At 47.5% G+C, this 14,573-nt stretch overlaps 1 protein-coding gene across 1 annotated transcript in view; it reads left to right on the top strand.

Moving 5' to 3' along the window:
• LOC110480370 (uncharacterized) overlaps positions 1-14,573 on the top strand; it is a 197,460-nt gene that overhangs the window by 138,930 nt on the left and 43,957 nt on the right. Inside the window, exons 10-17 of the mRNA XM_077785741.1 lie at positions 2,144-2,281; positions 4,505-4,627; positions 5,529-5,651; positions 6,554-6,712; positions 8,999-9,130; positions 12,180-12,308; positions 12,477-12,605; positions 13,726-13,860. Coding sequence (XP_077641867.1) covers positions 2,144-2,281; positions 4,505-4,627; positions 5,529-5,651; positions 6,554-6,712; positions 8,999-9,130; positions 12,180-12,308; positions 12,477-12,605; positions 13,726-13,860 — 1,068 coding nt within the window. The remainder of the gene's footprint in view (positions 1-2,143; positions 2,282-4,504; positions 4,628-5,528; positions 5,652-6,553; positions 6,713-8,998; positions 9,131-12,179; positions 12,309-12,476; positions 12,606-13,725; positions 13,861-14,573) is intronic.

Below are 14,573 nucleotides of genomic sequence, written 5' to 3'. Positions count from 1 at the left end.
GTTCTGTTCTTGTCTTTGCCTATCTGGGTTTGCTTATGTTTCTTCTGAGATTGCTGACACTATTAAGAGGATGCTTTAAAAAAAAAAAAAAACAAAAAAAAAAACCAAAAGGCAACTAAAAAAGGAAGATTTGGGATGATAAAACAGTTGAAACACTCAAACATCCCAATCTAAAGCGAGCCCTGTTGTCTTTGCTTACCTCTTGCCAGCAGGGTTTCTTAATCAACACAGCTTTTCTGGAGAGGGGGACTGGCTCCCAGTGCTGTTAGCTGATAGGTGATCCCTGGCCTGCCCTCGAGGGCAAATTTAGATTAATAAAGGAGGTGAAGTGGAAGACTTGGGGTTATTATGGACCTAACATAAGCTGCCTGGAATGCAGACAAAAGCATGACCTGTTTTAGCAAAGAGGTGGGCAAAGATCATTCAATCTAATAATACTGTGCAAGAGCTTTCAGCAGAGCTTCCTTAGGAAAATACGCTGCATGCCAGAGAATGAGTGCTTTATTTAAGAATGTGTGTGTAAGAAATAGTTATTAAGAATGAAATCCAGTTTCAAAGCATTAACATACATTAAAAACAAAACCCAATTATGTGAGAGACATCCTGGAGAGTTATTTCATAGGTGATGGGGAACTGTGAGTGGTGCAATGGCAGAGGAAATGTGATTAATATATAGATATGAAATCTTCTCTCATAGGCATAAAAAAGAGGTTTAGACCACTTAGATTTCATTGTGCTTTTCTGATAATAATATTTCTGGATGTTCAGCAGATCTCAGGGGATGGTGATTCTCTCTGCCTCATGTACAATATTGCAGAGCAAACAATAAAAATAAAAACATTCTGCATATATTTATGATCAGGATTATCCCAGTGTTTGAGCAATTTACAGTCCTTGTTTATTCTTTCATTTCCCCAGTGACTGGGGAAGAGCTGGTATTTCAGTTTTACTGATGAAGAGCTGAGACAAAGTAAATGATGAAGATTGTGTATGAAGTCAGATTTAATTGCTAGGTTTACTAAATCCCAGCTTAACACACTGGACAGGAGACACGATTTCTTCTCCCTGGTGCAAATAATCACACTATGCATGAGATGTAGTGATATTTATTCTCTTAATTTATACTCTCCTCCAGCTGGAATTACATTTCTTGTTGGCAAGCAGGTTGCTCCCTGGGAGCACAGAGAGGGGTAGGACCAGAGCCCACCAACATATATGTGTCTGGGGAAATTCTGTGCCAGATCTGATGGCCACCACTCTGAGCTGGGGTGTTTCTGGGGGTACAGTGACTCCTTTAGGAAGGGAGTTTCTCAGTTTCTCTACATAGCAGGAGAGATTATTTTCTCTCCAAATAGCTCTGTAACAAAAGCTGGCTAATCCTTCATGAAAAACTTTATATGAGAACTTCTATGGTTTCTTTTTTTCCTGGAGAAACCATCTGATGAAGTAGCTGGGTGGGAGAGAGGTGGCCAGGTGTTCCCTTTTCCATGTGAGGGCTCTCACTGGAAATGGCCAGGGTGTTCTGAGGACTGTCCAGTGCAGCCACATGAGGAGGGCATGGGAGTCTGTCAGGGCAAAGGGGGCTGGCAGTGGCACTGTGCCACCCTGCCTGAGCTGCAGGGGACAAAGGCTCAGCAGAGGAGCTGCTGTGTCCCCCTGGGAGGGACACCCAAGAACCAAAACCTGGGGATTGTTTTGCATTGTTGTTGGGTGTCCATTCCACCAGCAGGGCTCTGCTGAGGAAGTTTCAGTGCCTTTGTGCTTGGGGGATGTTTCAGAACCCAGCTCTTTGCCGTTGCCGTGCAAAACTCAGAGCTGCTCTTTGGGAATTGTGTCAGGCTGGGTTGAGGGGCACCACCAGGGCTCCTCAGATGCTTCTGTTCCTCCTCTGGGGAAAGCACTGTGTCCAGACAAAGCATAAACCTGAGGAAACCTGGGAAGGAGGTGGCTGCTGATCACTGAACCAGCTTTACCTGGCTGAATTCTCTGTTCTGACACGAGCACCTGGAGCTCAGTGACTCCAAAGCCTGCTCCGCTGGGGAGGGGGTGTGAGCTGATTACACTCCCTGCTACAGCCCCCATGGCTGCTGCTTTCCAGCAGGCTGATCCTTTTAACACCCTTTCTGATTTCTTCCTCTGCAAGGCATCGAGATGGAAATCGTGGACAGCTGCCGGGACGGGAACGGCGGCTGCGAGCACGGCTGCGAGCACACGGCGGCGGGGCCGCGCTGCTCCTGCCGCCGCGGCCACCGCCTGGCCGGGGACGCCAAAACCTGCCCAGGTAACCGTGCTGGGAGCAGGGAGCAGGCTGGAAGGGCCCGGGGAGCCCGCAGGAGAGCTGTCGCTCAGGGAAACGCGTGCCTCCGCTCCTTCTGCAGGTGTTGATTAACACCGCGCTGCTCCGGCTTGGGACGGGTCCCTGATGCACCAGTGGCACTGGTGCATCCGTGACATTGGTGCATCGCCTGGTACCAGGGCTGTGTCTCACCCGGGGCAGCCCAAGCATCACAGAGCTGACTTTGTTTCCCTCCCCTTCTCAGCTGGTGGTGGGAACAGCAGCACAGCCACTCCCAAGTCCTTGGTGCCCAAACTCCACTTGGTGCTCCAGAGCCTGCTGTGTTTCTATCAGATCTGCTCAGTGATGAGGTTGTTGCACTTCTGCCTGTGAGAAGTCTCACTCGGGAGGTGAAAGCAGCAGAGTTAGATTTGGGTTTATTTTGAGACAAGAGCTTAAAAAGTCATTCATGTTTTAAGTGATTCTACTACAAGGTTTTTTTTTTATGTGTGTATTTTGTGTTTTTGTTTTGTTTATGGCTTTTGTCATGCAAAATGTATCTCATTCTGCTTTGGGCTTGCTGTCACTGTGCCATTACAATTTTTAAGAATAGCCAGGAAGAGAGGGAGAATGGAAAAAGGAACAGGCACCACAAAGCAGTGTAGTGAGATAAGAGATGATGAGAAGAGGTAGAGAGTGGGAGCACTGATGAGTGTAAGAGGCATTACAGACAAAAGGAGTCTTGCAAGGAAAAAAAGCCAAGTGCAGGAGAGAGGAGGAGGAGGGAAGCACTGAGGGCTGCAAGGGTGGGTGATGATGGAGCTTAAAAAGCAAAACCAGAAAAGGTTTGGGAGGCAGATTTGGATCCAGAGCCTCTCAGGGGTGGGTGGGTTACACAGTCTTGTCTGTAGAGCTGACAGGAGGCAAAGCAGCCTCCTGCCCACACCCCAGCTCAGTGACCTGCTGCTGGGGAGCTCAGAGGGAAGCAGATACTCCAGACACAGCAAGGGAAGGGGGAGAACGCAGAGGAAGGCTGAAGACATGAAAAGTTGCTCTTAACAGCAAAAATCTCCTTTTTGTTGGATGCAGATTTTGCATTCCTGCACAAACAAGGGGCTGTTGCTGGAACCCAGAGCAAGGCATCACCTGATGGCACTGCAGAGGAGCTCAGCTTGTGACATTTCTGGAAAACACTGCCTTCAAATAACCTGCATTAATCATTTTCACACTGACCTCCTCACCTCGATTGATTAATTACATTTTCTTTCTCCTGTCCGTGTTTCCTCATAAAGCTGGTGCTCCTTCCAAGGTTAATTGAGACACTGACCTTTCCCATCTGCAGCTGCTCAGCCAGGCCATGTTCAGAAGCATTTTGCAGACTCAGCATTGACAAGGTGGCCCTTGGATGGCCACTGACCTCCTCAGCAGCCTGACAGCAGCCAGGAGCCTGCAGTGCACAGATAACAGCTCAGCTCTCCTATCTAATCACCAGAACAGTGGTGTCAATTATACCAATTTCTGAGCAGGCACAGAGCAGGAGGAGGCAACAGGAAATGAGTTACCAAAAACTACAGTTGAACCTTCCAAGCTGCTGCTGTCCAGCAAGTGCCTGGTTGGATCAGAGCATCGTTGGTTTGCACTGAATGAGGTTGAATGTAAAGTCTAAATGGTCAGATGTAGGTTGCTGTTATACAGAATGGTTTTGAGGGCTGGTGAGTCCTTGTTGTCTCTTTTTGTAGAACCATAGAATATTCTGAGTTGGAAGGACACACAAGGATTGTTGAGTCCCAGCCCTGGCCCTGCACAGACACACCAAATCCCATCCTGTGCATCCCTGGGAGCATTGTCCAAACCTCCTGGAGCTCTGGCAGCCTCAGGGCAGTGCCCAGCACCTTCTGGGGAAAGAACCTTTTCTGATATCCAACCTAAAACTCCCTGACACACCTCCAGCCATTCCCTTGGGTCCTATCCTTGATCACGCGCAAGACCAGCTGGTGTTTGTAAATCCCCTCATGGCAGCTCAGACTTGTAGAGGAGATGCCTCTCCCAGGACATGGAGGGTCCTGGCTGCTCTGGGAGAAGATAGAAGGCAGCTGCTGTCAGGATTCAGGATTCAGCCAGTGTTTATGTGGTTGAAAGAAGGTGCAAAGCAGCACAAAAGCTCCCAGCAGAGCTGTGGCAGCAGCTGGGGGTGTCTCAAGGGCTGGACGTGCTGCTCTTTCCTTGCAGATGTGGACGAGTGTGAGACTGGAGAGTCCTGCTGCTCCCAGTTCTGCATCAACTACGCGGGGGGCTACGAGTGCGCCTGCAAGGCGGGGTTCCAGCTCAGCGCCGACGGCTGCGCCTGCGACGGTGAGCGGGATGGGATGGGATGGGATGGGATGGGATGGGATGGGATGGGATGGGATGGGATGGGATGGGATGGGATGGACTGGGCTGCAAGGCTCCCAAAGATCATCTCATTCCACCCCTGCTGTGGGCAGGGACACCTCCCACTGTCCCAGGCTGCTTCAAACCCTGTCCAGGGATGGAGCAGCCACAGCTTCTTTGGGCAGCCAGGGCTTCACCACCCTCAGAGTCAAGAATTCCCTCCTAATATCCAGTCTAAACCTTCCCTCTGTTAGTGTAAAGCCATTCCCACTTGTCCTGCATCATTCCACGCCCTTGTCAAAAGCCTTCTGGTACCAGTGGCTTGAACTAACTAATCACAGCCCTAGGCAGAAGAAATGCTGTCAAAGCCCTTTGCAGGGCTTTGTGGGCACTGCTCTAATGAGAGTCACTGACCCTATGCCAGCTTTGCTGATAAGGTTTCACAAATGTGCAATTTCCTCCTTGTGAAGCTGGGATACAGGAATAACCCAGCATCCAGCGTGGGGGAGTGGGGATTTGGAAGAGGAGCCAGCAGAGAGAAACTTTCCCTCCTCTCTCCATGGACACTTTATACTGATGTGTGTTAAAACACTCCTTCCACAAAAAAAGAGCTCTCAAAATAACTGAAGGATCAACTGAGCTTAACAGCTTAAAGCATCTGTTTTCACTCGAGACAAAAACTTCAGTGAAATAATCTGCTCCCTGTTGCCCTGAAATGTTTTCATGCCTCCAATACCAGAGAGAAGCGGAGAGCCCCAAAACACATAAGAAAAATTGTGTTTTCTTATGTATAGAATAATTTGTCAGATGCAGCTGGGCACAGCATGGGCTCTCCAAGCAGAAGTACTTGCTCCTAATCACCATTTATGTCTGGATTTTCTAGATGTGGATGAATGTCGTCTGGATAATGGCAACTGTGACCATTTCTGTGTGAATTCCCTGGGGTCCTACGAGTGTGCCTGTAAGGAGGGTTACAGGCTTGGGGATAGCAGATGGGCCTGCGTGGGTGAGTTCTTCTCAAAACTTGAGGGTCATTAAACACTTCCCACCGATTTAAAAAGTGATTTTGGAACGGGGATTTTCACAGATCCTGGGAATTTGGGAGCCCAGCTTGAGCCGTTTTTGAACGTGGCCAGGGTAGGGCTACGTGTAGTGCGTGGATCCACATTCATCCTCCAGTAATGGGTTTTGCCAAAGATTAATGGCAGATGAACACTTAAATCCCCTGGACGTGTTTGAAAACTTAAAGCTCCTGGTTTAGAAATAAATACTATCTTGACACTTCTCTTGCACTATTTGATGAAGTTTAACATCCTGTGGGAAAAAAACGAGGGTAGCCAGATTCTCCTTTGATCAACCATGGCAACTTTTCCATTAGTCAGTGACGTTATCCTGGATTTCTGCCAGTGTAACCAGTCCAGAGTTTAGCAGAGCAACTCAGTTTTATGACCAAGTTTAGCAACTGCTAAACCTTAAGCCAGAGTTTGATATTCTAACCAACACCAAAAAGAAAGCCAACTGATTTCCCGTCATTTTAAGGCCCAGGTTTTAATGTTTCTGAAAATAAATTGCTCAGCCAGCCTCACTTTCTATTTGTCATCTCCAAAACGAGCAAGAGTAATGACCTTCATTAACTAAAAATAATCTCAAACTTCAAGTGAGGAAAATGAATCTCCTCATTTAATTTTGATTCTCCAGGAGCAGAGTTTTTTCCAGAAGAAAGAAAAGGGAAAGATGGGGTGGGGAGGGCATCTGTAAAACTCTGTAAGTCCGGATGAGAAAATGCCTGGGCTGGGACTGCTGGGAAGAGGGGTCAGTGGAACATCTAATGGCATCGTAGTAGTAAGAAAAGATGCAGCTGAGAGGCTGTGGAGGCAGGCTGGGGTGCTGATGGCTGTGTTTGTCCAGCCCTAGGTGAGGAGGAGGCGGATGCAGAGGAGGCAGCAGGGCTGGCTGGGGCCCCGGGGCTGCAGTTCCGAGGGCCCCCCCAGCTGCTCCACTTCGCCCTCGGGGCCCTGGCCGAGGATGGAGACCCCCGAGGAGAGCTCACCCTGGTGCACAGGGTCGGTGAGTGAGCAGCAGGGCCCTGGGCCAGCACAGAAACCAGGGGGGAATCATCCCAGGGAGAGGATTTGGGGCTGGGCTGCCAGGGCTCAGCGTCGGGAGGAGGGGTGAGCGTTAATCCTGCACTCCTGCATCCTGCCTGTGTCCATGTTCCATCCCAAATGGGACCTGTTGGAGGAGCCAGGAGGCTGCCTGGATGCTTTGGGAGGGAGGCAGGGGAAGAGTGAGCAGCACAGCAAGCAGTGGCTGGGAGGCTGCTTGGAAAGCAGGATGCTCACAGCCCCAGGGGCAGCACCCAGGGAGAGCTCATCATGCCAGGGGTGAGAGGATGCCATGGCTTCCTGCAGGGCACTAAACCCTGGGGAAACACTCCCTTCCTCCTAGAGTTGGGAGCATGGGTCCCTGTTTACAAACCCTTTCAAAACAACTGGAGGCTTTTTGTTTAAGATATTTGCATTTTGTCTGTGTTAAAAACAATCCCCTGAAGATTGAGGCTTGCCTTGACTCTCTGGGGAAAGCACCAACCCATCCATGTATTGCTCAGCTCACATGGTGGCACACAGCACAGGAGCACCCACAGTCACAGGAGTGGGTGCAGAACAGCTTTGCACCCACCTGGGCTTTGCATGATTCAGTCTTTCCACCCAAAGGTGGAAACTTCACAATTTTAAGAGTTTTATGAGGTGAAACCCTCTATTTGCTTTGTGCTGAGTGCTGGTGAATCACCAGGGAGGATTTCTGTTTTTTTCCTATGTGTGTCCATGATTTTTATATAAACTCTACAATTACCCATCTGAGGACTGTGCCCTATGGGCAAAAATCAGGAGCTGGTCTTGACTTTAATAAAAAATCACCTTATTTTTAAGAACAAAACTGCTAGGACCCTCCCAAATCACGCAGTGTAGAGCCGGACTCAACGACACCGGTAACCAGCTGGGAAACTGATAAATGAGATAACCACAGGCAAAATTATCAGGCCTAGAAACCACAATCAAATATTTATTGGCCACTTTTTGCATGTTTTATTTATATTTAGCTACAGAAATTTGGGTATTATCAGTCACAGCTGAGCAGCTGCACTTTTTCTAGAGTTCAGGCTTTGCAGCATGCAGTGGTTTGTATGAAAAGGTGATGGAGAAAAGGAACTTTAAATGGTTTAGTAAGTTCTTTTACCTTCTGAATAGTAATTTATTCGTTGTGTTTTCAGACATGGCTGTGTGCTGCTATCTGTACTATAAAAAAGCCTGCTTTAACAGTAAGCTGGTGCAAGTAATTAAGTATTTTCTATAACTTGAATGACTTTTTAAGGTGGAAGCATGATGATTTTAATGGCAGTTTGTATTCTTCTCCTGAAGTATAAATTTGTACCCTTTTCCAAGTGGGAGCAGTGGGATTCTGAATGTCCCTGAAAGTTTGGGCATTTGTTCAGCTACAAAAAAGAGAACAGTTGGGTGCTCAAACCTAGAGGAAATCTGGCCTCACACAGAAAACTGTTGGTGAAATGCAACCAGCCTGTAACTTACTGAAATTAAGGCTGAAATCAGCTGCCAGCTCACTTTCAGGTGCTGTTAAAAATCCCCTTCCAAAAAGTCTCCAGCCACAGCCAAAAAGCCTTGAAGGCTCTAAACTCTGTGGATGGGATCTTCAATGCCACTGAAGTATTTTACCAGACATTCATTTTATTTTGCATGCCTGTCTCAATATACCCAACAAAGAGAACATGAGGGTGCAAGGGATAAAAGGAGTGTGGGAAAGGAGAGGGAACAAATGCATTTTCATATCAGGTTTCCTATATAAAACTCTTCATATCCATGAAGAGAAGAGACATGATAAATGTGTATTTTGCTTTGTTTTCCTAGAGCACTCAAACTGTGTGGTTGAAAATACCACTGCACTATGTTTAAGTAGCACTACATCCACTTACTGCAATAAAAGAACAGGGAAGAGAGAAGGAGCAAGGAGAGAAGGAAAGTCCCAATAAATTCTTACAGCTATATACGATGTTATCAAGCATTGGGTGCAAATTCACCTTTTCCGAAGGCAAAACTCTTGCTTTTAAAAGGTAGCTGGAAGTGCTGTTGGCTGGAGAATGACAGCATTTAGGGGAGGAAATTCCAGCTGAACACCCAGCTTTCCTTTTGCTTGGAAACATGAAGAGGGGAATTCGGGAATGCCTATTTTGCTTTTGTGCCAAACCGGCGGCGTTCGCAGCCCGGCCGTAGGTAAGAGCTCGTGGAGGAGTTTTTGCCTGGCTGCTCACTCAGCCCCGTGTGGTTTTTTTGCTGCCAGTGTGCCTGGGTGACACGTTTGGCCAGGACTGCAGCCTGAGCTGTGAGGATTGTCTGCACGGGGGCCGCTGCAACAGCGAGCGCAGCGGCTGCGTCTGCCCGCCCGGCTGGGCTGGCGTCATCTGCAACGAGAGTGAGTACAGGGGCTGGGAGGGGACTCTGCAGCTGGGGGATGGAGGAACCCCTTCTACTTCTCATCTGAGAAGCTCCTGAAGGAGCACAGCTGTGTCAGAATCGAATTTACTCTGCTGGGGCACATTAGGTAGGAGTGTAAGTGGTGCTGCAGTACACAGAGGTCCCTGCACTCCAGTGAAGGTCAGGACAGAATCATCCTTGTCCTAAATATCTGAAGTTTCTTGGCCATGCTTCGTTCCACAGCCTACCTTGGTGACTTCCAGAAGTCTTGTCCCAGAAGTTGGTGTGACACTCTCAGTGGACATGCATGCTAAACTTGAGGTTTTCCATTGTAGCATCCCAAGACATTGCCTTTTAAATTTTTTTCTTATGTTTTCCATTTCTTTTTAGTTATCATTCTTTTTATTATTAGCATTACTTTCTCGGAGCAGTTAATTTTTCACATTGGAAATGCTATTTTTCAGAACTCCGTTGCCAAGTCAGTGCCCTTTATAACAGGTTTTCACTCTCCTTGCTCGTGTTTCCTGGCAGAAGATCTTTCTGATTCAGAAGTATGTGTCAAAATCCATTGGAAAGAGAGTGGTGATTTCTTGATGTGCTGTTCTTCATCTGCAGTTTGGCAAAACTTGTCTGCTGCTTGTCTGAGACATCATACAGCAGATTTCCTGTTTGAGATGGGTCCCTCCATTTCGTGGTGTGTGACATGATGGCCCATCATTCTCAGAAAGTCTTTGCTGTCACTGATGAGACAAAAAGTCGATGAAAATTTATTACTTGACATCACTAGACAGCACTCTTCAGGTTAATTGCCATCAAGATTGTTTAGGAGACATCATCACATGGACAGAAATGTAGAGAAATCAAGCAAGTGATTGAAACCAGCAGTCTGCCTGTGGTTATTTTGGGAGACTGATGTTGGCTTTGGTTTGTAAACACTGGGGGCAGCTAAGAGAATAGAATAGGGAAGATTAAAAGGATAATTTCCAGTCTGTCTAAGACAGTTCAAGCTATCAAGTGAGGATATTCTTACTTTTGTCCCTGGTGTGCTGGTAGTTCAGGATAGATTATAAAAATTTCAAGGCAGCATCCAAATTCTTTAGTTCATTTCATGAATAACAACATTTGTGATGTGTATTTGCACTAGATCTCCATGCATGTAGTCTAATGGAATTCACCTCTGGAATTTAAAGAATTTGAATAGGACTGTGTTACTGAGCTAAACCTGCTGTCTGATGAAGTCAGCAGGGACAGTGATAAATACAATATCTCTCTGTATGAATTAGTTATATGTGATTGCTTTCACTCTTTTCTCTTGCATTTTTTAATATACAGCACAATTCATGTTTTTAGGGCAAGCAGGTTTAGGCTAAACTAAAACAGTGGAGAAAACTAGAACTAAATTTCTCTAATAATGCTCCAAAGAAGCCAAATGGAAATTGATGTGAAATGTCAACTTTCTTAATGTACATTGATAAAACGTCAGTGAAGTCAGATGACTCCAGCAACTGTATTCACTCAGGCTGCAAACAGCAGAGCAAGGCTGCATCTCACAGTTTGTTTTTGCTGTTGTGGATCCATTGCTGCCATGATTACCTGGGGAGTTTCAGAAACTACATTTGAAAAACAAGATATTATTTTTATAATAGCGTTTGGGAGAGAAAAGAAGAATGTTTAAAATATTTATCTCTGAGCATTCAAAGCTGTGCTCTGATGTTTAAGCTTTGGACTTGACAGGCAATGGTTTCTGAGCCCGCGCTTTGTGGGGAGGGGAGCATGTGCAGGGGGAGGGTTGGATACGTGACAGTGCTTCCCAAAGCTTGGTTAATTCAGTGTCCTTTGAGATGTCCTAGTAAACATCAGGTGGATGTACTTTACAGAAGAATATGACTTCATTTAGAGCCTGCTCAAATAAAAGGACTCTCTCCTTGCTCAGTTTTCACAGAATCACAAGAAACAATAAGGCTGGAAAAGACCTTTGAGATCGAGTCCAACCTATGACCCAGCACCACCTTCTCAACAAGCCCATGGCACTGAGTGCCACATCCAGTCTCTTCTTAAACACCTCCAGGGATGGTGACTCCACCAGGCAGCCCATTCCAATGCCCGATCACACTTTCTCTGAGGAAATTCCTCCTGATGTCCTACCTGAACCTCCCCTGGTGCAGCTTAAGGCTGTGTCCTCTTGCCCTGTTGCTGGTTGCCTGGGAGAGATCAATCCCCACCTGGCTGCACGCTCCTCTCAGAGCTCCTCTCAGTTGTAGGGAGCAATGAGGTCTCCCATGAGTTTTCCAGGCTGAACACCCCCAGCTCCCTCACAAGACTTGTGTCCCAGACCCTTCCTCAGCCTTGCTGCCCTTCTCAATGACCAGAGCCGTGTTTTGCTGGCTGTTCAGCAGAGGGTGTTGGAATCTGAGGTATTGATGATTCTGAGATTGTAGAAAGTCTCTGTTTTTCTGCCCCATTGTCAAAGAAGAAGCCATAATTGGTCTGTGCTGGTTTCAAGGTTGTTTATTCTGTTTATCTCTACCATGTTCTGCTGCCCTGCCCAGCTCTGTCCTGCAGGGCAGCGTGTGGGGCTCTGCCCTCAGTGGGATGTGACAAACATTAAATACCAGAAACTCCCTGGGCTGGATTTACAAGAACGTGCCAATATCTGTCACCTACGTTGGACAGTGTGTCCCCAGCCTGAACCAACAGAAAAATGCCAACACCACAGTGAGACATGGAGGGCATGAAGAAGGAGAAAAAGGACAAGGCACACCCAATTTCCTCCAGCTTGTCCCCTTCGGACCCCTTATCTAGAATCTTAAAATTTTACTTTTGCGCCCACACCACACTTAATTATTACTTATATCAAACCCTGAGAGCTTGTAATTCACCCTGTAAGATTGAAAACCCTTTTTCATGGACAGAGATCCCAGACAGTGTCTCTGGGGGCTCTGTCCAGGGGGGTTCCTGACCCCTGCCAGGGCAGCCAGAGGGAAGCCCTGGACTCCCACAGGAGGGGAAGTGTTTCTGGCTGTGCTGACTCACTGCTCTCTCCTCAGCCTGTCCCCCCGGCACGTTCGGCAGAGGCTGTGCTGGAGTCTGCGGCTGCCGCAACGGAGGCCGGTGTGACCCCGGCACGGGGCAGTGCCGCTGCCCGCCCGGCGTGCAGGGCCAGCTCTGCGAGGACGGTACGGCTCCAGCTCTGCCCCCGTGTTCCTTTGTTTTAAATACTGAGCAGAACAGAGGGTGAGAAAAGCCATTGCTGGCGAGGCTGCGCAGAGCTCGGCCACAAACCGCTCTGGGATCCGGGTTTGACCTGCAGGCGCTGATGCTTCCTGTGTTTGTGCACTCCAAAGGTTGCCCAAAAGGTTTATTTGGGAAGAACTGTAACAAACCATGCAACTGTGCCAACAATGGCCACTGCCACAGACTGTATGGAGCCTGCCTGTGTGACCCTGGGCTCTACGGCCGCTTCTGCCACCTCAGTAAGTCCCCGGGGTTTTTGGGGTCTGCTCAATGTGTGCTGTAAAAGATTCCCCATCACTTAAAGGGGGCTGGCAGAAAGGAAAGAGAGTGACTTTGTGCACAGTCAGGCAGTGCTAGGACAAGAAGGAATGGATTTACTAAACCAGTGGAGGTTTAGCTTAGCTGTTAGAAAAATGTTCTTTGCTGTGAAGGTGGGCAGGCCCTGGCACAGGGTGCCCAGAGAAGCTGTGCCTGACCCTGGATCCCTGCAAGTGTCCAAGGCCAGGTTGGACAGGGCTTGGAGCAGCCTGGGACTGTGGAAGGTGTCCCTGGACATGGCAGGGGATGGAAGGAGATGGGATTTATTACCTTCCAATCCAAAACATTCTGTGATAAAATGATCAAGACTTTGGATTCTGCAATAATTTGGGAGTAGCAGGAGGACAGGACTTTTGAGATGTGCCAGGAAGCCCCAGATGCCTCATTAATCTTTTACTCTAGTGATTAATCTTTGCTGTGAGGACTGAGATTTCCTGATGCTCAAAGCTGAGGATTATAGGTGGGGTGGACAAGTAAACATTAGGGTTATTGTTGAGGTTGGAATCTGGTTGGAGCTGGTTGGTGACTGCTGATGAGTTGGAGTGGTATCTGGGGAGCAGGGCTGGCTGGGACAGGATGAGGATCAGACATTAGATGGAATAAAAAGGATTGAAACAAAAATTTTGCAAAATAGATTATCGAGTTTCTTTGTACTGAGACGTTTTGTTTATAAAATCTGTGCAAGATCAAAAATCTTTAGTTTTATTTTGTTTTGGGTTTGATTATGGAAGTTTTTGTCTTGGAGTGCACCCAATTTTTTTTTTTCATTCGGAAAATCAACTGAGTTTGCTTTGAAATGTTTCTGGTTCTTGCATTCACCACGTATTGCTTGACACAAAATGAAGGCCCAGCCCAGGGATCATGTAAACCCTTCTTCCACCCACCCATGCATGCACAAGTGCTGCTGTGGAGCAGGGGCGTACTCCTGAAAGCCAGACAGAGGTTTTGCCTCTTGCAGCAGTTGCATCCTGCAGCAGTGTGCAGTTCCAGCCAGCTCCTGCATAATTCCAGAGCTGATGCTTCCTTTTCTTGTGGCTGCAGCCTGTCCGCGGTGGGCGTTCGGCGCGGGCTGCTCGGAGGAGTGTCAGTGTGTGAAGGAGCACACGCTGGAGTGCAGCCCCAGGAACGGCTCCTGCACCTGCCAGCCCGGATACCACGGCAAAAAGTGCCACAAAGGTACCACCCCCAGCTGGCTTCCCCGCATCTGCTTCTTCCTCTGTCCCACTAACTTCTCCTTCTTCCACCCATCTGCTTTCTCTGGCTGCTGCTACTCATATATTCGTATCCTAGGAATGATTTTGTGGGGTTTTAACCCTGCTAAGGTTGCAGGGACACTGAAGGTGAGCTTAGGAATTGGAGGAGTTTTAACCTGGTCAAATGACAACAAAAATCCAGAACCTAAATCCTAATACAACATTAAGTAATGAAGATGGTTTGAGTTTTCATTTCTGTGCTTTTTTGACACAGTCAGTAAATAAGTGGCAAAATCTGTGTTTTATGGCAGTAGGGTGATTTGTAAGCAGGTTCAGTAATGCAGCTTTTCCTTCAGATTTGCAGCTCTTTGAATTCAACTTACTCTTTGTAGTTTTTGGGGGTAGTTCAAAGAGAATTGTATCCCGCATTCATGTTTGCATGTCTCAGTAGCCCTTTCCAGACAGCAGTGGAGAACACAATAAAGATTCTCCCTTCACATTTTCTCTGGCCAGGCAGGACTGTGTTGGATTTATGGCAGTAATTCTGGTGGGTTTGGTGGAGAACAATAATGACAGTATTTAATATTTTTATAATTCTTGTTGATGGGCTGAGTTCTGACAGGGAGCATGCCTTGCCCAGCCCTGGCTGTGCACAAGGCAAAGAGCAGCAGAACTTAGACATCAAAGAGGAGAATT

This window comes from Lonchura striata, chromosome 10, assembly GCF_046129695.1.
Source record: "Lonchura striata isolate bLonStr1 chromosome 10, bLonStr1.mat, whole genome shotgun sequence".
Classification (NCBI taxonomy): domain Eukaryota; kingdom Metazoa; phylum Chordata; class Aves; order Passeriformes; family Estrildidae; genus Lonchura; species Lonchura striata.
Note: the sequence above shows the minus strand (reverse complement) of the source record. Positions and strands in the feature narration are given on the sequence as shown.